Source organism: Microtus oregoni, unplaced genomic scaffold (assembly GCF_018167655.1).
Source record: "Microtus oregoni isolate MIOR12 unplaced genomic scaffold, Mior012 000019F_ref0000042, whole genome shotgun sequence".
In the NCBI taxonomy this organism is placed as follows: Eukaryota; Metazoa; Chordata; class Mammalia; order Rodentia; family Cricetidae; genus Microtus; species Microtus oregoni.
In genome coordinates, this window is record NW_024543078.1 from 365166 (window position 1) to 385723 (window position 20558).

The window sequence follows — 20558 nt, forward strand, 5'->3', positions numbered from 1 at the left end:
TCTGGCCCAGGTGACCAATCGACAAGCGCCTAGAGGAAGTCGCTCTCAACACAGCCAATGAAGCCACGAAGCCTGCAGCGGTGACCGGATGGCGCGCGGGCACCTGGGTTCTGTAGTTCTCTGAGGGCTGCGTCCCTTACCGCCCCGCCCCCAGTCGCCGCCACCTGCTAGTACGCATGCTCACAGTCTCGGTCTGGGAGGAGGCAGTGCGTTAGTAAGAAGGCGGGACGACACTAGAAAACAAAAACCACTGGTAGGTTGGGAAGCTTCCGTGGAGGGTCCGCTCCTCCCAGAGGGCGGCGCAGGCGCCCGGGCGAACCACGCGGAGAGTTGTGGGGCGGGTAGCTCGACTCCTGATGAAGACACAAGGAGCCGGATGGGCAGGGGACTCCAGATCCCAGCATGCCCCGCTGCGGGCCCTACCGGCCGCGACTCCGGGCTTGGCCCCGGCCCTAGCTCGTCGGTGGTGTACTGGGGCGCGTGGAGGCTGTAGTCACGGTGGCGCCCGCGGGGACGGAGGAGGGAATGAGTGAAGAGGAGCAGGGCTCCGGCACTACCACAGGCTGCGGGCTGCCCAGGTGAGCTGCCTATTTCGATTCCTGCAGGACGAAAAGTGTGAGGCTGTGCGGACGGGTAGCGGCGCAGCCCCAGCATGCACCTGGTCTGAGGGTTGTTCCCAGCAAGCACTGGGGTAGTGGGCAGAGGTTCCCAGCATGCACTGGGTCAGTGGCCATCGCCTCCAGCTCTAGTTTGGGGTTGGCTCGATTCCCAGACTCTTCTGGAGCCTTAGGCTTTATGACCCGATGTTCAGTGCATTTGGTGGGTACTGGGTTTCCGAATTGCATTGTGCCAGGGGAAAATGCACGTCCAACCATCACTACGGCACAGGATCCCTCGCCCTGAGAACAGTCCTTTCTCCACTTGCCTTGGGGTAGAGGCTCTTGCTTTCCCTCCTGCACCTTAACTTTTAGCCCAGTCCATGGATGCTTTACTGCCTGGGATCCATGGACCCTAAAATGTGGCTATGTCTAATGTGGTAATGCTTGGTCAGGTGGGTGCCGAAAGGGGAAGTGTGATAGTGGTTTGTGCCCCTCTCTCCCAGCGTAGAGCAAATGCTGGCCGCCAACCCGGGCAAGACCCCGATCAGCCTTCTTCAGGAGTATGGGACCAGAATAGGAAAGACGCCCGTGTACGACCTTCTCAAAGCCGAGGGCCAAGCCCATCAGCCTAATTTCACCTTCCGGGTCACCGTTGGCGACACCAGCTGCACTGGTGAGGAAGGCTTGGGCAGCCTGGCTGGGGTGTGCATTCACAGGGCCCGTGGCTTAGTATCGTGTACGCTTCCCAGTCCTCTTCTTTAAGGCCAGGGAGGGATGGAGATTTCAGCGGGGAAAGCTGCTTTCTGGATTGGAAGAACAGGGCTGTCAGAAGTTGGATAGGACAGGAAATGTCAAAGGGATCTGCTACTTTTACTGCCGTAGAGGAAAAGTAGATGGAACACTGAACCCCCGCGTGGGTATTTGGGGGAGCAAGCTCACTCTGTTGGCCTTCATCTTAGTCTCAGAAATGAAATGACTAGCAGATGGTCACATGCCTGATAAGTGGCAGGGTAGAGCTCGTACTTCAGAACAGACCCTTTGTTTTTTCTATTGCCTATTTATCGAGGGGAAAGAAAATGCTTTTGTAGAGGAAAGGAAGACACTCCCCTCTCCCGGTGTTGGAGCTCAGAAGTCCTGCCTGGCATGGCTTAGTTATGGGAGATAACTGAAAGATATGGGCTGTTCTAGGTCCATTTGTATTGTTATGACGAAACACCTTACCTAAACGCTGCTTAGGGGAGGATAGGGTTGATGGTTTACAGCCCTCATCGCTGGGAAGAAACTCATTCACAGTCAAGAGCAAAGAGAATAAACTCATTCTTGCTGCCTGCTTACTGTTCCATAGGCCTCCCAGCCACAGCAGCACAGCAGGGGCAATGGTAGATGCTTCCACTTTCAGACCACCTGCCTAGGGGTGGCACCACGATAGTGGGCTGGGCATTTCTACCTCCTTAGCAATCAAGACAATCCCCCAGACGTGTCCACAGGTCAGTCTGATGTAGACAGTGCCTCAATAAGGCTTTCCTTTCAGATGATGCTGACCAGGACGAAGGCCTTTCCAGCAGTCAGCAGAACCCTTCCATTCCTGGCAGGGGGGTTGCTCAGGGGGCTGTTGACTCCCTCTCGGTGTGGGGGCTGGTTTCTCTGCTGTCCGCTGGTGACCTCCAGTATTGCCCACACCCCTTTTCTTAGGTCAGGGCCCCAGCAAGAAGGCAGCCAAGCACAAGGCAGCTGAGGTGGCCCTCAAACACCTCAAAGGGGGGAGCATGCTGGACCCAGCCCTGGAGGAAAGCAGGTGAGGGAGGAACAGCCAAGGCACACTAGCAGCCCTGCCGAGAACCCAGGCGTCCTCACTGCCTCCTACTCCCTAAGCCCGGCCTGGGGACTCCAAAGCTGAACAGGGTGTTTCTAGGGTGGCTCAGGGTAATAGCCCCTTTGATGGGTGGTGGCTGCTCTGGGGCTGGGGTAGGGCATAGGGGGTGGGGACTAAGGCTGATAAGTTGGTCCTGATATGCCCACTTTCTAGCAACATGACTTTCCCTCTTCCACATTTAGGTTGGAGCTTGTTGTTGGGTAGGAAGAGACAATCTTTTCTGAGCGCCCCCCCCCCCCCCCCCAACCTCAGTGCTTTTGAGCCAGTGTGGGTCAGCAGAGGATCCCTGGAGGAAGAGCTGTTGCTGAGGCTCTCTTTGAGTCTGGATCAGGGGGAAGGAATTCTCTCAGGGGATGGAAAGGTCAGAAGGACCTCACACCCCGTTCCTTTCTACATGGCTGTGAATCCAAGGCTCCCTTCCCCTTGGGAAGTTCTTTTTCTCTTCTAGATCCTTCACTGCTTGAGGACGCGCCTGTCATTGCTGCAGAAGTTGCCGCCCCTGTTCCATCTGCTCTACTAACCAGGTATCTTGAGTTACCTGACATCTCAGAGGGAGGGAAGACCCTCGCCTCTTAGTCCTTGGACCCAGGCAGGTTAGGATGAAGAAGCCTTTAAGTAAACACAGAGTGGAATAATTGAAAAATTTGCACCAGAGCTTGAGATGGAGGTAATTTACGATGTCTAAATAGCCATGTGAAGATGTTAGATTGTTCAGACATTTTACAGGCTCCATTTTCTGAGCTGGGCACGGTAGGTCCCATGTTTGAGGCCCAGAAGGTACTTCCAGAACTGGCTCCGTCATAGGGAAACTGCTGACATATTTCCACATCAAAATTCTCCTGGGAACTAGCAGGGCTGGCATGATGGGGGTTGGGAGGAGCAAGACTGGATGTTTGGACAGATTGCTCCCTGCCTGGTGGGAAATCAGGAGATGGTAGCAGTGGCCCTTCCCCTCTAGGAGCCCTCCCATGGAGATGCAGCCCCCTGTCTCCCCGCAGCAGTCGGAGTGCAACCCTGTTGGTGCTCTGCAGGTCTGTGCTGTCTTCTCTGAACTAGGGCTGTGAGGCAGGCGTCTGTTACTGTGGGAGGGTGGTCATCCTCACCCAAAGGCTGAGGCTCCTGGGAAGAAGGCCATGTAGCTAAGGAACCTCTCCTCACTTAGCCTTGGGCTCTTGTGTCTGTCTCCCTTTAAGGAGCTCGTGGTACAAAAAGGCTGGCGTTTGCCAGAGTACATGGTGACCCAGGAGTCTGGGCCTGCTCACCGTAAAGAATTCACCATGACCTGCCGGGTGGAACGCTTCGTTGAGATTGGTAACTGTTTCTGCCGTGCTCTGACCAGGAGCACAAGGTGGCTCTCTCTTTGCCTGGCTATGCTCTGTCCCCAGCTTTCTGTGCTTTGCAAGCCCTTGCTTAGCTCCTGCTCCTGTGTCCTCCTTGCCCCTGCCCATCTTCCCCTCTCTTCTGGCCAATGACAGACTTTCAGCTCCCATGTGCAGTGACATCCCATTGAGGGACTTCAGTCCAAGTATAACCTGGAGGGAGAGCACTGGCCTCTTAGCAATGCCCACATCCAGCAACCCCTTCCTCACACTCAGGCAGTGGCACTTCCAAAAAGCTGGCAAAGCGGAACGCAGCAGCTAAAATGCTGCTTCGAGTGCACACAGTTCCTCTGGACGCCCGGGATGGCAATGAGGCAGAACCTGATGATGATCACTTTTCCATTGTAAGTGGTTTATGTGGGTTTGCCATGTGGTTCACAGTGCTGGACATGGGGAATTGGGTTGGGTCTGTCTGTGATTTGGGAGTGAGTCTGGACCTGCTTCTCTTCAGTTTTCTTACCAAACTGTAGGGCCTTTTGAACTTGTGAGCCCAGCAGTCCCCTCAGCCTGTGCTAGCCTGTGCTGCACTCACTGGGGAAAGCTCACCTAGGGCAAAGGCCCTGTAAGCAACTTTTACTGGGGCGAGGAAGGCTGCCTGGAACCAGATGAGGTTCCAGCAGATAGCATGCCAGAGCTTAGCTTTCTCCGTCTCATCTTATTAGGGCGTGAGCTCCCGCCTGGATGGACTTCGGAACCGGGGGCCAGGCTGCACATGGGATTCCCTGCGCAATTCTGTGGGAGAAAAGATTCTGTCCCTTCGTAGCTGCTCTGTGGGCTCTCTAGGGACTCTGGGTTCTGCCTGCTGCAGTGTCCTCAATGAGCTCTCCGAGGAGCAGGCTTTCCATGTCAGCTACTTGGACATTGGTATGGCCAGCTAGGGGACTGGAGGGCGGGCGGTGGAGGGGACAGGACCAGAGGAAGTATAAAAGGGGTTAAGAGATAGGTGACGTACATCATATTTGGTGCCCTCTCTCCCCCATACTGCCTCCTTCCTCTTTCTTGGTTTCTAGAAGAACTGAGCTTGAGTGGGCTCTGCCAGTGCCTAGTGGAGCTGTCCACCCAGCCAGCCACTGTATGTCATGGTTCTGCAACTACCAGGGAGGCAGCCCGAGGTGAGGCTGCTCGCCGCGCCCTCCAGTACCTCAGGATCATGGCGGGTAGCAAGTAGCACCCTGGCTACAGTGATGGATGCGCACCGTTTACCTCTTGCCCCTCCTGATCCTGGCCCCATGCATCGGCGCAGCTCTGGAACCCTCCAGGGCTGCCATCTCTACCTCTGAGACAGACTGCCTGCCTTGAGACTGAGGAAGACACAGGCGAGCAAGGGCCCCAGCCAGCCCAGGATTTGCTCTCATTCTATGGATGGCAAATGAAAAGTAAATTGGAATTCTAATGGATTCTAGAATAAATGCTGCTCATTGGCTTCCTGCTTTCTTTGGCCGTGAGTCATGTGGTTGTCAGAGGAATAAACATGGCGTGTTTATTCTTCTGCTGAACTCCCTGTTTTTCTGTTACTGTAGGAAGGAGGCTGTGTGCAGTTAGCTGGGGACCCTTTGAGCAGAATGGTGTGAATTTGAGTGGAGGTGAGGGGCCTGTGCTTCTTGTCCTTGGAATCCGCCGCCCATTCCCTGAAAGTCTTGTCCAAACACATGGATTCAGAAGACAGGTCATTTTATTTGGGGGCACACATGGCACATGGGGGTGATTTTGCATGCAGACACATCACAGGGATGATGCTGTTACTTCTTCCCAAAGCGCTGAGGGGCAGCCAGGCTCCAGAACTCTCTAGCCCGGGGACTTAGCTGCTCTTTGCTCCAGGACCCCCAGGTATTTCTGCCAAACCTTTGGAGAGATTCATCCTCAGTTGAAGTTCCATCTACCTTAGCTTCCTTCACCTCGTACTCAGCCCTCCACCTTCCCAGCCTCTGTCTGCTGAAACTCACCTCTGAGGATGAAACAGGAAGGCTGGGCTTCTGCCAGGTCTCTCCATGGCCTGCAGCAGAAAACGCAAGAGGGTCCCAGGAGTCTGGGCATACTGTGGTGGGTGGGGTCCCCCATCTTCTTCCTGTGATGAGAAGGTGACAGGGAAAAAGGCAGTGTCCTCCTGGACATTGAAGACATGGGGGAAAAGACTAACTAGGAGCAACTTGTATGGGCTCAGGAGCCATTTTCCTTAGAAGCCAAGGCTTTATGAAGACCTTAGCAAGCCGGGCAATGGTGGTGCACGCCTTTAATCTGGAGGCAGAGGCAGGCGGATCTCTGTGAGTTCGAGGCCAGCCTGGTCTACAGAGCTAGTTCCAGGACAGGCTCCAAAGCCACAGAGAAACCCTGTCTCGAAAAACCAAAAAAAAAAAAAAAAAAAAAAAAGACCTTAGCAGCCAGGGAACATCAAAGCCTATATCACAAGTTTCAGCGGAGGGGATAGTGCGGGGAAGGGCGCTCACTCACTGCAAAGACCTGGTCTCCATCCCGGCTCCCTGGTTCTTCAGAAAGACCCGAGTCCAGCAGCAGCAGCAGCAGCAATAGCAGCACAGCAACCTGCTTGGAATCCATGCTGCCATCCACCTCCCCACTGGCACACCATCCTCTTATACCTGCTGTCCCACCCCCACCTCAGCAGCAGCCTGAGGGAAATCTAGACAGGCAACAGAAATGCATGGCTCTATTAAGAGCCACCTGGGACCTCCTCTCATATCCTCCTGGGGACTTTCTGCTCTCAGCTTCCTACCCCCGGCCTAAGCCTGGAGTTACAGACTTTATTAGATGCATAAATCCTGTCTCCAGAGCTCAGGAAGCATCATTAATTGCAGACGGTTTGTCAGAGCTAGGCCCTGGGGGAGCCTTATAAGAACCCCCAATTCTTCAACAGGTTGGAGAGCTTCAATTGATCAACTCTGGACTGAAGAAACTCCTGTCAGGATTGTTATTTCCTGGATGGGAAGGAACTAGGGTTGGTTACTAGTAGGCTAGGGTGACCCACCTTGGTCCCTCCCCATGCTTGAGATGGGCAGTCAGGACTGCAGCCCATTCCTATCCCCGCTACTTCTGATGAGGTTAAACATGGAGTCCCTACTCTTATGACTTACCTATGGACAATAAGGTGAGTGACAGGTGGGCTTTGGGGTCTTAATGAGTAGCGGTGGCTTGTAAATTTTGTGGATGGACCGGGCCCATCTTTGCTAGAGAACTGGGGAATGGAACTCCACAGCCGAAGCTCTACTGCCACCGTGTGGCCACTACTCTGCTATCAGGTACAACCATTGCCTTTTCCAGGCCTGTCTGGGAAGATTTAAGGACAGGGTTTTTTGGGGTGGGGGGTGGGGGATCAGCCTCTGCCTGGTGCTGGGTTCTAAAATACTACTGGAACTGGCGACCAGGGTCCTGCTTCAGGGAAAGACAGAATCACTCTAGGCCAGGGGAGGACCGTATCTGCCGTGCAGGTGCTAGTGGGCCATGTCTCTAACCTAAACTCAAGAAGGACCATGTCAGGGTTCTGACTTAGCCCTCAGCAAAGCAAGCTACTGACATTCTCAGCTTCCCTTTCCTTACATACAGGAACAATAAAATGGATTACTTCCTAGGAGAAGCATTATTTGGCTTTTGTAGCAAAGCACAGAGCTGATATTTTTTAAAGAGAAGTTTTTTTTTTTTTTAAAGATTTTATTTATTTATTATGTATAGAAAGTCTGCCTCCATGTATGCCTGCAGGCCAGAGGGCGCCAGATCTCATTACAGATGGTTGTGAGCCATCATGTGGTTGCTGGGAATTGAACTTGGGTCCTCTGGAAGAACAGTCAGTGCTCTTAAAGGCTGAGCCATCTCTCCAGCCCAGAGCTGATATTTTTAAAATGTCAACTGTGATTACCTTTGCTTTCCTCCCCCACGCCAGTCCTGGGAATCTTACCATCTCCAGAGGCTTTCTTTGGACACACTTCTCCCTGTGCTGCGCTGGCTTTCACCTCTTGATGGCTCCTTCAGAGGTCTTAGTTTGTTCCATGGCGTCTCAGCATTTCTCATCTCACATGTAAAAGCCCTTTACGCATTCCATTCAGCCTGGTTATTTTATTTTAATTCATTTTTTTTTTCTGAAGGGGATAGTACTTTATTGTAACCTACTTACATTTAGGTTTGTGGATAAGAGTTTTGTTGGTTTTGTTTGCTTGTTTTTTTTTTGGGAGAAGGTTTCTCTATGTGACAGTCCTGGGTGTCCTGGAGGAACTCACTCTGTAGACCAGGCTGGCCTCAAACTCAGAGATCCTGCCTCTGCCTCCTGAGTGCTGGGATTAAAGGTGTGTGCATCACCATCCTCAGCTTGCTTGTGATTTTCTAAGATTGGACTCTATGTAGTCCCGAGTATGCTGGCCTCTGTTCTCAGCCTCCCAAGTGCTGGGTTACACATGTGCACCACCAACACCCACCTGGCAGGAGTTCAGGTTTTCTGTTTGTTTACAGGGTCTCACTAGTAGCCCTGGCTGTCTTGGAACTCACTAGGTAGAACAAGCTGGCCTTGAATTTTCAGAGATCTCCTGAGGCTGTTGTGGGTGGTAAACCGAGTGAGTGCAGGGCAATACTACCGGACCAGAGACAGAACAGGCACTCTGCCCACCACACTCAAGTGCCAGGGTCTGGGCTGAAGTTAGCTGGTTTCTCCCTATGGAGCAGGCACCTCCACCACAGTATAAATTAATCCAGCTAACCTGTTACACGATCTTGCCTTTGGATTCCCAACTCCCAGACTTGTCTGTCTGTCTGTCTGCCTATCTACAGGGTCTCAGCAGGGTAGTAGTGGCGCACGCCTTCAGTCTCAGCACTGGGGAGGCAGAGTCAGGCGGATCTCTGAGTTTGAGGCCAGCCTGATCTACACAGAAACCCTGTCTGGAAAAACCAACCAACAATCGAACAAATAAACAAACATAGGGTCTCACTTTGTAGTTCTGGCCTGGAACTCAATCTGTAGACCAGACTGGCCTATGGCCTTTTTTTTTTTTTTGGTTTTTCTAGACAGGGTTTCTCTGTAGCTTTGGAGCCTGTCCTGGAACTAGCTCTTGTAGACCAGGCTGTCCTTGAACTCACAGAGATCCGCCTGCCTCTGCCTTCCGAGTGAGTGCTGGGATTAAAGTCATGTACCACCATCGCCCGGCTATTGCCCTTTTCAAAAACTTATTTTATCTTTAGTTGTGTGGATGTCTGTCCTCATGTATGTGAGCGCAGGTACCTGGGAGGCCAGTTCAGAATCAGATCTCTGGAGTTGGAGTTGCAGACAGTTGTGAGCCTGAGCCCTTACATGTGAGCAGCATCTCCAGCCCATCTCCCAAATGTCCTTTCTTCTTGCGCCCCTACATGCTCCTGCCCCCTTTTTCCTTTTATTTATTTACCTGGGGATGGTGAGACACGCCTCACAGAGAGCACCTTACCGTTGTCAGCTCAGGTCTCTAAGCTTGGCAGTAAGGATTTCACTGCTGAGCCATCTTGCCAGCCCTACACAGTGAGAGCCAACAATAGTGCTTCCACGTTCCAAAGGGGGCTCCAAGTCTTTCACGAATCTGTCAAGTTCTTCAGTCTCATCGCTGTTCTCACTTTCAGTGGTAATTATAAAGGAGTGCAGACCCTTGAGCAGGACCTGCTTTCCTGTGAGCGTTCATCTGCTTCTAAACAAGGTCTGCCTGCTGTTTCCAGGCTTCTTTCTCTTTTTCATTTTTTTCTTTTCTTTTTGATTATGTGTGTGTGTGTGCGCGCGCGCGCACGTGTGTGTGTGTGTGCGTGTGTGTGTGTGCGCGTGTGTGTGTGTGTGTTGGGAAGGGCATTGTGCAGGTGGGTGCAGTGCTTGTGGAGGCCAGAAGAGGGCACCAGAGCCCCTGGAGCTGGAGTTGTGTCTGTGAGCCACCTCTCCAGCCCCTTCTCCCCTCTATAAGAAAGCTTGACTTTGTCTATCTCTATGAACATTCCCCAGTCTCTTTTGAAATAGGGTTTCTCTGTAGTTCTGGAGCCTGTTCTGGAACTAGCTTTTGTAGACCAGGCTGGCCTCGAATTCACAGAGATCCACCTGTCTGCCTCCCGAGTGCTGGGATTAAAGGTGTGTGCTATCACCGCCCAGCTCTTTTCTTCCTTTCGATTGCTGGAAGAGGCTGAGGACAAAACACTGAAAGAGCAGAGGCTCTTGTTCTTAAGGCAATCCCATTTCCCATTTACATGAAGCACACACTAAGTTCTCCAGTCAGGATTCTGGTGATGAACACCATGTTACTTACATAAAGCAGAAATGAGAACTCTGCTCTTTCTGCCCTAAGAAACTGAAGGGAGAGGATAATCAGACATGAAAGCCCCGTGAGTCTGCAGGAGCGGGCAGCGGGCCTCATGGGCTTGAGCAGGAAGCACCAAACACACCATTGATTCTCTCGATAGTTTAATGTTGTATTTGCAGCATAAATAAGGCACAGTATATGTCAGGGCGAAGGACGGAGGGAGAAGGCAAGACTGGGTGATAACTACTACATGGCTTGGGGGAAGTAGGACGGGACGGTTAGGGAGGTGAGCTCAAAGCCCCTGCCTCAGCCCCGCCCCAGGAGATTGTGAGAGCCTGCTCACAGGGGTCATGCTGAACTGGGTGGAAGGAAAGGAGAAAAGACAGTTTTGTAACAAAACAGCCCGTAGCACTGGACCCTCCCACCTGTGACGCCTACCACTGGAGCTTGGGGACCCGGACTGGGTTGAGCTCCTTCAGGATGGACAGGTATTGCTACATGTCAAAAATATATAGGTGAACAGAGATATATTCATAGATACACATTTCTCTCTTCTCAAGAGATACTCTATCAGGATGTAGCACGCTCCACTGTGGGATGGAGGCTAATATCCCTGCCTGCAAGAGGTGTGTGTGTGTGTGTGTGTGTGTGAGAGAGAGAGAGAGAGAGAGAGAGAGAGAGAAATTGGACAACTATGGCTCCTGCTGATTTTGTTGTCTATTTATTTTGAGACAGAGTCTCTCTGTGTACTCTGGTTGGCTTTGAACTCTCTATGTAGACCAGGTTGGCCCTGAACTCAAAAATCTGCCTGCCTCTGCCCCCCAAGTGCTGGGATCAAAGGTTGCACCACTCCTGGCTTTCCTGCTGGCTCTTAATGTAACCGAAAATGCAGAGCGAGAAGCCTGCAAGGAAATATGGGTAAGTCCTGCCAGGAACAATGTAGGAAAAGGTTTTAGAGCTAAGACTAGAAGAAAGAAAGCCTAGAACTGGGCTGAGTGATACGGTGGTGGCTATTTTAATGGGAGTGGAAGGGGGACTGAGGGGAAATGAAAAGTCAATGCTAAGGCAGAGGACACATTTAAAGTAATCCTTGTCCCAAGGGACTCATGCATTAGTGTGTACTAGAAGCACAGAGTGCTCAGCTCAGGAGGCGGGGATGGCCAAGAGTGCGCATTTCTAGCAAGCTTCAGATGATGGTGCTGCTGACACTGCCCTAAGGTAAAGCCAGTGAAACTAGAGCTCACAGCCATTTAACAACTACAACCTTACTCACCAGTAGTTGGGGTATAGCTCACATTAAAAAACAAAAGAAAAAGCAAAGAAAACACCTGTTTAGCTAAAACAGAAGCTTGTACCTACAAGGACACAACCTGCCCTGTTCTCACCAGCCTTGTTCATTCTGGGGTAGGATTTACCTCAAAGTGACAGTGCAGAGGGTGGAGATGTTGGCCAGCAGCACTGTGCTCATTCCTGTGGGGTCACTACTCCGGCCAGAGTAGGAGGATTTGTCTGTGCACATTCATGTGTACAGAGACAAACAGACTGTTTTAACAATGTCTAGATGGACTTTAGAGGGCTGGGGTCTTCAGCAGGCCTTAGGTTCCTCACACCTCTCACTCTGGACAAACATAGCTAAAGAAAGGAGGAAGAGCACACAGCAGGAAGACCAGAGTGTAAACAGACTGACTATAATGTATTTCTTTTTTTGTGGACATAAGAGATAATATTAATGGAAATGTGATCTGGGGATGGGAAGAAAGCTATGAAAGGGACAAACTGGGGAGAGTAATCTCAGGAGTTAGCACCTTTAAGGAGCCTATCTCAGAAGCCAGAGGAAAACTCTTGTGTGCACGTGTCTTTCAGTCACTCAGTCTCTCAGGATGACGGTGCTGGAGGGCAAGCCGCTGAGGAGATGGAAGTGAACCAAGAAAGGGAGTCAAGAGCTACAGATTGGGAGAGGGAAGAAGGTGGCAAGGCGAGGTTCACCAGCCCAGCTCCCTGTAGTATGTGGTCTGGGGCTTACAGCCTTGGACAGGAGGAGAGGAAGGAGCCGTGTCCTTTCTAGTTCTCCTTGGGTGCCTTCCCAGCTCTGAACAAGCTTTATCATGTAGGAGTGGGGTCGCAAGGGCACAGGGCAGGGCTGTGGTCGCTCAGAAGAGTCCTCAGATACCACATTCTCAGCTCCCTCCTGATAGGTTCTTTGTTTTTTTTTTTTTTTTCGAGACAGGGTTTCTCCACAGCTTTTGGTTCCTGTCCTGGAACTAGCTCTTGAAGACCAGGCTGGCCTCGAACTCACAGAGATCCGCCTGCCTCTGCCTCCCGAGTGCTGGGATTAAAGGCGTGCACCACCACCACCCGGCCTCCTGATAGGTTCTTAAGAAGGGCTCGGTGGACTTATGCAAAACAATGGAGTTGGAAAAGGATGAGTTAAAATTGGAGGATATATCCATCTCAACTGATGCATTAAACACCACAGAGAAACACAAATATTATGAGACAACAACCCACCAGGACATACTCCAAACCTTTCTTAATGGAAACTCAAAGTCCTGAGATGGCTGAAATGTTGGAGAAAGGATTTAGAGTTTCATTCTTAAAAAGGATGAATGACTGTATAGAAGTCTCAAATACACATGAATGAACTAAGGAATTGTATACAAAACCTCCAAAGTGAACAAGATAGTGGGTAAGCTGGAGGAGAAAGTCAGAAACATGGAGGGAAATTTTAGTGAGGGCATTCAAACATGGAAAAGGAACCACACAGAAACCAACGTGAAACAATCAACTGAAAAACCTAGCCAGAAAGCATCACCAAGCGATAAGATCAAAGAGTTTGGGAATGCAGGACAGAGTTGGGACAACAATATACTCAGACAGACTCACACACATGCATGCACATATGTTTATAAAATTAACATGAGCAGCATTTTCAGAAAGCTTGGGATATATTCAGAAGATCAAACAAACCTCAGAACCCATGGGGTAGAAGGAGGAGGACCTGAGATAAATTCAAAAGGATCAGTCAAATTATTTAATGAAATTATAGCACAAAATATCCTAAACCTAAAGATAGAAATTGATATCCAAATACAAGAAGCATACAGAACGCCAAAGACTCTTCTATGACACATCATAGGATGTCAAGAAGGGTGTATGAAGCCGGGCAGTGGTGGCACACGCCTTTAATCCCGGCACTCGGGAGGCAGAGGCAGGCGGATCTCTGTGAGTTCGAGACCAGCCTGGTCTACAAGAGCTAGTTCCAGGACAGGCTCCAAAACCACAGAGAAACCCTGTCTCAAAAAAAAAAAAAAAAAAAAAAAGGGTGTATGATAGCTGTATGACAGCTGGTTCTGGTTCAGGTAAGTCTGGAAGGCAAAGGTCAAGGCAGTGACCACTGGCAGCAATCCTGTAGGTGACAACCCCTTGACTATAAGAGAAGCTTCACTGTAAGCTGTTGCTCTGCTTTCTTAGAGAACCAACTATAGAGGTATCTGGGGTTGTCCTGCCCCTAAGTTCAGTGCTGCTTCCCTACTGCAGTTCTGTGGGGCCCTGCATCATTCAGGGCCTAACGCTGACTTCCTGCTATGGAAACAAAGACTTGAGAGTCCGTATAGACTAGATATCCACACAGGGGCAGACTAGACTGGCAGGGTATGGATGAAGTGGCACCGGTTCATAACTTTTAAAACCCTGACTGAGCCAGGCTGTGGTGGCACACGCCTTTAATCCCAGCATTTGGGAGGCAGAGACAGATGGATCTTTGTGAGTTTGAGGCCAGCCTGGTCTACAAGAGCTAGTAGGACAGGCACCAAAGTTACAGAGAAACCCTGTTTTGAAAAACCAAAAGAAAAAAAAATTCCTTGATTAATGGGGTAAGAAAAACAGCCAAGTCTATGAAGCCTATGAAGGCTCCTTGGGAGCCATAAACTCAGACATGCTTTAGTGCAAGGCCGCTAGTGGGAAGACAGAAAAAAAAAAAGATGCTTGGCAGTGGTGGCACACGCCTTTAATCCCACCACTCAGAAGGCAGAGGCAGGCGGATCTCTGTGAGTTCCAGGCCAGCCTGATCTACAGAGCGAGTTCCAGGACAGCCACGGCGACACAGAGAAACCCTATCTTGAAAAAACAAAAACAAAAAAGAAACAAAATTTATAAACATGAAAAACAAATCCCAGGAAGCAGCCATCTAAAGAAGTCCTGAACACAAACACAGCTCTGAGTTTCTAAAGCCAGGTGAAATCCCTGGAGACAATACCCTGCCCCTGACCATCTGGTGGCCTTTGCTAGCCTTGTCACCTCAGGGGCTGTTCCTGTTGAGTCCCTGGTGGTAGAGGATGAGAAAGCCATCTCCTGTTTTGTTTTTCCCCCACTGGGTGTGGCTTGTTCAGCACTGACGCTAAAGAGGAGGAGGGAAAACTTAGATACAATGCAGCAGAACATGTTACAGGATGGGCTCACTAATCTAAACTCTGAGGAAATAATCATATAAAGTAGAACATTTTCTCTTTCCTCCATGACAATAAATTTTGGGAGCTAAAATAAAAAAGGAAGCAAGCAGGTATTCTGTACATTTAAGATGGAGGCAGCAAAGAAGACTCTTGGTGGAGCAGATGGCAGAAGGTGGCTCTGGTACAGCCGGGAGGGTTTTCTACTCAAAAGCTATTAAAGCTGACCTATCTATCCACAGGGCTCTGGCTCTGAAAGAGACTGCACAGTTCAGAGCCAAGGAAAGAGGAGAAAGAGGAGGGTGCATTTCTCTCCCTGGAGCCCACCAAATAACGGTAGCCAATAGCCACACTCCCCAATCTCCCAGACAGACAGTCCGTGTCCTGAGCACTCTGCTGAGATGACACACTTTCCTGTTCTCTCTACACTCACTCTTACACTCAAAAGCCACTCAGGACCTTGGCCACAATGTTTCAGAGCCCTGGAGCCTGTGCCTCGGACAAGCACTACATTTGAGGGGCAGAGAACAAAAAACCAAGTTCAAAGAAATTTTATTACTAGAGACACCTACTGGCTAGGCCAGGACCCTGCTGAGAGAGAAGGTGGGGAAGACAAGGGTGATGGACACTGGTGGACACAAGCCATATCGTAGAAAAGAAGGGAAACTGAGAGCTGTGGGGGAAACAAGGAACAGAGAGCGAAAGCAGCTCCTGTCTGATGACCTGCAGAAGGCTGATCGAAAGGAGTGATGTGGGCAGGGGAACAAAGAGGAGAGGAAAGGGCCCACAGATGACCAAAGATGACAATATGCAGATGTTAGACAGTAAGCTATTATAAAACATAAAAGAATTTGTTAATCCAGTAACCTGATGGAACAAGTTTTAAGTTACACTGTTCCTGTCTGCCCTGATTAGAACGGGAAGGTAGGAAAGGAGACAGGGAAGCCCGTTAGATCCCAGGCTCTCTCCCTTTTCATTGCCACTAACAATAAGGCCACAAGATGAGGTTCCCAAGGCATGGTGGGGAAGTAGGAAAAACCCCACCATTCGACCAAGGAAAGTCAAGAGACAAAATGAGGTACCCAATAGGTTTGGAAATGAAAAATGATTCAAACATTCAGAGTTTTGCTTTTTTTTGTTTGTGTTTGTTTTTGGTAGCAGATAGGAATAAGGAATAGAGCACATGGAAGAGGTGGAGATACTGGTGCTTCATACATTCTCAATAAGTGAATGCTTCACTGCAATTTAGGAAGGGGGAAGAGATAAATAAGCAGCTATGGGGAGACAAAGTCCTGAGTGCATGGGTGCTGGGGTTGGACAGCAAGCAACACGCCATCGAATCTCGTCTCCCTCTATCTGGCAGAAAGTGGCATGCTAGTAAGGAATAAGAAGTTAACAGCCACAGCTCAATGGGAGGAGAGGACACTGAGAACCCCAAACCTACAAGTGCAAGGGTTAGTGTTAAAAGACAGGTACACATGCATCAGGGCTGGGGATGATTGCTCGGACCATGTGGAAAGGCCTTTGGCTGTAGGTACATAAGAAACCCCACCCTTGGGGGATGATCTGTGTGGCTTTGGGGCCAGAAGCCCTAGTACAGGTGTCAAGCGTACATGTTCATGTGGCTAAAGAGAAAAGCCCCACATCTGTCCATACTCACAACACACAATTTCTCCCTCTCCCATACTGCCACATCTAAGGCAGATGGGAGGGGTAAGTTGATCTCTCTCTTGGGCTCAGGCGGGCGAGCTCTGGCTGGGGATTTCTCCATCATGGGAGGCATCATCTGCCCGCAGACTGTGACTGTGGAGTCATGATCACATGTGACTGTACGGGCATGCTCAGTTCTGTCCTTTGGCTGGCCATCTGAGTGAGGACCGAGGTGGCCACAGCTTCAGCTGCAGATCGAACACTAAGGCCATTGCTAGGGGCTGTTGCAGAACTGTGCTGAATCACTGGGGCTGGAGAACCCGTTGGCTCTGAGCTTTCCTTGGGACTCTCTGCCAAGAAGGAGGGCAAACAGTGGAGAGCAAGTGGTCAGAAATCAGGACAGAGGAACACAGAGCATAATTACAAAGAATACAAAGGAAAATGAATCTCATATTTCTTTTTGGAGAAGACTCTCCAGAATCCTGATCTCAAGCATGAAATGACCTAGAGAACAAAAGATACAAGAAGCAAGAACTGGGGGCTGGAGAGATGGCTCAGTGGTTAAGAGCACTGACTGCTCTTCCAGAGGTCCTGAGTTCAATTCCCAGCAACCACATGGTGGCTCACAACCATCTGAAATGAGATCTGGTGCCCTCTTCTGGCCTTCAGGCAGACAAACAAGACAGAATATTGTATACATAATAAATAAATAAATAAATAAATAAATATTAAAAAAAAAAGAAGCAAGAACTGAGCCAAAGCTGGGCACAGCATCACATTTAAAGCTCTGGGATGAAGGCAGCTCTTGTATTTTCACTCCTAGGTGGGCAAAAGCTCTTTTATAAAGCCTGTCCTTATCTAGTACCAAAGTGAAAAGCTCTTTTATAAAGCCTGTCCTTATCTAGTACCAAAGTGAAAGCCACTTGTTTCCTAAAAAAAAAAAAAAAACTTTAAAATTGTATTTATTGAGTTATACATTCTTCTCTGCTCCCCTCCCTTTCTCCCTCTCCCCTTTCACCCTCTCCTGTGATCCTCATGTCCCCAATTTACTCAGGAGAGCTTGTCTTTTTCTCCTTCCTATGTAGATTTATGTATGTCTTTCTTAGGGTCCTCTTTGTTGTCTTGGTTCTCTGGGGTTGTAGACTGCAGGTTGGTTTTTCTTTGTTTTATATCTACAAGCCACTTATGAGTGAGTACAGATGATATTTGTCTTTCTAGGTCTGGGTTACCTCACTCAATATGGCTTTTTCTAGATCCATTCATTTGCCTGCAAATTTTAAGATTCAAAAAACCTTTTTTAAAAAGATTTATTTATTTATTATATATACAACATTTCTTCCATGTACACCTGCACACCAGAAGGGAGCATCAGATCTCAGTACAGATGGTTGTGAGCCACCATGTGGTTGCTGGGAATCGAACTCAGGACCTCTGGAAGAGCAGTCAGTGCTCTTAACTGCTGAGCCATCTTGCCAGCCCCTCAAGAAAAACTTTTAAAGGGACGTGGGTCCACTGGCTACAGAAATCAACAAATCACTTTTTTTCCCCTTCCTGAGACAGTTTCTCTGTGTAGCCCTAGCTGTCCTGGAAATCTCTCTGTAGACCAGGCTGGCCTCAAACTAGGAGGTTCACCAGCTTCTGCCTCCCAAATCCTGGGATTAAAGGTGTGCATCACTACTGCCAGACTAACAAATCATGTTTAGTGAGGAGAAACTACAAGTATTCTGAATTATCTGAAATTATCTTTGAACTTGTTCTGTTTATAGAAGAAAATGAATCTCTCTTGCATTTCTTTTTAAGATTTTACATTATTTTGTGTATCTACATGCTCATTATAAGTATGGTCACACACATCAAAGCATGCATGTGGAGGTCTTTAGGAGTCTGTTCTCTCCTTCCACCATGTGGGTTTTTGAGATTGAACTCAGGTCAGCAGGCTAGGCATCAAATGCCTTTACCTGCATTTAATAGATTCCTTAATCTGCTGTCATTAATTCTCAAAAGAATAAAATCATTCCATTTTTTATGAGTGGTTTAAACCCTTGTGTCGAGGGCTGACTCTCAATAGATCTCAGCGAGGGAGCTGTTCTGCTACGTACGAAACCCCGACCCAGAAGCAGGTCGTCTAGGAATGGTTTAATCATTCCATTTTTTTTTTTTAACACGGGAAGAAAGTTTATTGGGAGGCGGGGGTGGGGGGGAGAAGGAGAAAAAGAGAAAGAGACAGAGAGACAGTGACCTGCCTCCCCCTGGGAAACAGCAGGGAGCTCGGGAATCTAATCATTCCATTTTTAAAAACCATTCCTGTAGCATGTAGTTGACACTACCCCTAAGCCTGCTAAACACCAATCACAATTCAGTGATGCTGTGAGCAGCCGAGACTCAGCTAACATGTAAGCACAACATGCAGCGTCTCCTATCAATCAGCAAAGTATCTGTGTGGGCTGTACTATTCCACCAACACTGACCCTGCACACAGCATATGAGCTGCATACAGAGTACAGCAACTGATCAAGGGGTTTTATTTTTAAATGTTAGTCTTTATACCTGCCTAAACAGATATAAGAAATTGTGGAAAATTTCCAGTAAGTAAATTTTTTTTGATTTGTTTTGTTTTTTGGTGACATTGTTTCATGTAGCCCAAGCAGGCCTCAAACTCCCTATCTTGCCTCTGCTTCCCAAGAGTTCTAATTATAGCTGTGTCCCACCATGTCTGCATTTGGGGAGTCTCTGACCTCTTGATGAATGCCTGAGTCATTGTTCAAATGGATTCAAGAGAATTACAATACTGCGTCCTCTGTGAACAGTTCCTTATTACCCAGGAAACTGCGCTGTGCTTTCAGAGCACACAGTCATTCAGTCATCAGGCATTTACTGAGCATCCTTCAGTATACAGCAGAAGCTCCCAATCCAGGGCCCATATACTAGGCTATCTGTCCTTACCTCATTTACAGGTTCACAATGGCTCAATGAGTCTCTGAAAGGTAGGGACAATGCCTTATCTTATGTCAAGTACCCATATAATGTGGATGCCACAAAGTAGTAATTAAACACATCTTTGTTGTAATAAATAAGTACGTTAGTGGACTAACTACTAGTCAGAGTTTCCTCCTTAGCCCATGAACATCTGAACAGCTGACCTAGGTAGACTGCCTGTGCACCCTGATGTTTCTAGCAGAGTATCAGACTCTTCTTGTCGCACCTTCACTGTCTGCAATAAAAGCTGAAGCCCCTGTTATACCAAGACCGCTCCCCATCTCACTCCAGTGACACTGCCCATCCAGCCACACCAGCCTCTTTGTATTTGAGGCAGGGCTCACTATGCATCTCTGGCTGACCTGGAACTCCCAGTGTAGATCAGGTTGGCCTTGAACTTGCAGTAGTCTTCCCACCTTTGCCTTCTGAGTCCTGGGACTACAGGTGTGGACCACAGTGCCTGACCCTTCCTTCCCTTCTTTCTTTGTGTTTTTGAGACAAGGTTTCTCACTGTATAGCTCAGGATGGCCTTGAATTTATGATCTTCCTATCCCAGCCTCCTTGGTAGTGGGATTATATTCCTGTAGTACCATTTCCAGCTATATTATTATTGTTGTTAGTATTTTAAGATTTATGCCAGGTATAGTTGTGTTTGCTTTTAATCCCAACACTTTGGAGGCAGAGTCAGGCAGATCTCTGAGTTCAAGGCCAGCCTGGTCTAGAGAGTTCAAAGACAACTAAAGCTACACGTATGTCCATAAACCATGTATATGCTTGGTGCCTGAGACATACAAAAGAAGGCGTCAGATCAACTAGAACTGGAGTCACAAGCAGTTATGAGCTGCCACGTGAGTGTTGGAAACTGAACCCAGGTCTTCTGCAAGAGCAGTAAATGGTCTTACCCACTGAACAATCTCTCTAGTCCCCAGCTGTATTATTTTTTGTTTTTACATTTACTATATACCACATATTTCACTTATTTCTTTTAATTATCTTACCTACTAAAATACATGCTTTTCAGGACAGGGATCTAACCTAATCTGTTTGGTTCCTGTTATTCCCAGTATGTGCTTGGCGCAGAACAGGAACTCAGTCAATACCTGCTTAACAAGTCAATGCACCCTGAACTACATATTAAAATTTATTTATTTATTTGTTTGTTTGTTTGTTTTTTCGAGACAGGGTTTCTCTGTGGTTTTGGAGCCTGTCCTGGAACTAGCTCTGTAGACCAGGCTGGTCTCGAACTCACAGAGATCCGCCTGCCTCTGCCTCCCAAGTGCTGGGATTAAAGGCGTGCGCCACCACCGCCCGGCTCATATTAAAATTTAAATAAATAATTCAATAATATTCTTAAAATTTTTCTCAAAATACATTTCTGAAATGATAAAGACAAC

General features: G+C 48.8%; 2 protein-coding genes across 10 annotated transcripts in view; one reads left to right on the forward strand and one right to left on the reverse strand.

The window, feature by feature from the left end:
* The first annotated feature begins 235 nt into the window (after positions 1–235).
* Positions 236–5341, forward strand: Tarbp2 (TARBP2 subunit of RISC loading complex). 6 transcript variants are annotated; one of them, XM_041669264.1, is made up of 9 exons: positions 236–578; positions 1103–1272; positions 2292–2394; positions 2904–2996; positions 3431–3503; positions 3666–3783; positions 4068–4195; positions 4514–4715; positions 4865–5341. In XM_041669264.1, exons 1-9 carry the CDS (start codon positions 526–528, stop codon positions 5017–5019), a joined length of 1095 nt encoding a protein of 364 aa, XP_041525198.1. In that variant the 5' UTR covers positions 236–525; the 3' UTR covers positions 5020–5341. The 6 variants fall into 6 exon arrangements, with proteins under 6 accessions (XP_041525198.1, XP_041525203.1, XP_041525202.1 ...); XM_041669268.1 differs by having other exon boundaries at positions 237–578; positions 1108–1272; positions 4862–5341; XM_041669263.1 differs by having other exon boundaries at positions 240–578; positions 4862–5341.
* Positions 5342–5526: 185 nt separating this feature from the next.
* LOC121459362 (cyclic AMP-dependent transcription factor ATF-7) overlaps positions 5527–20558 on the reverse strand; it is a 114344-nt gene continuing 99312 nt past the window's right edge. For 3 of the 4 annotated variants that reach the window (XM_041669027.1, XM_041669028.1, XM_041669029.1), the window contains exon 12: positions 13422–16538. In XM_041669027.1, the coding sequence (XP_041524961.1) occupies positions 16321–16538 (218 nt within the window). In that variant the 3' untranslated portion in view covers positions 13422–16320. Of the gene's footprint in view, positions 5694–5794; positions 5917–13421; positions 16539–20558 lie in introns of those variants that run through there. The other variant, XM_041669030.1, reaches the window with a different exon arrangement.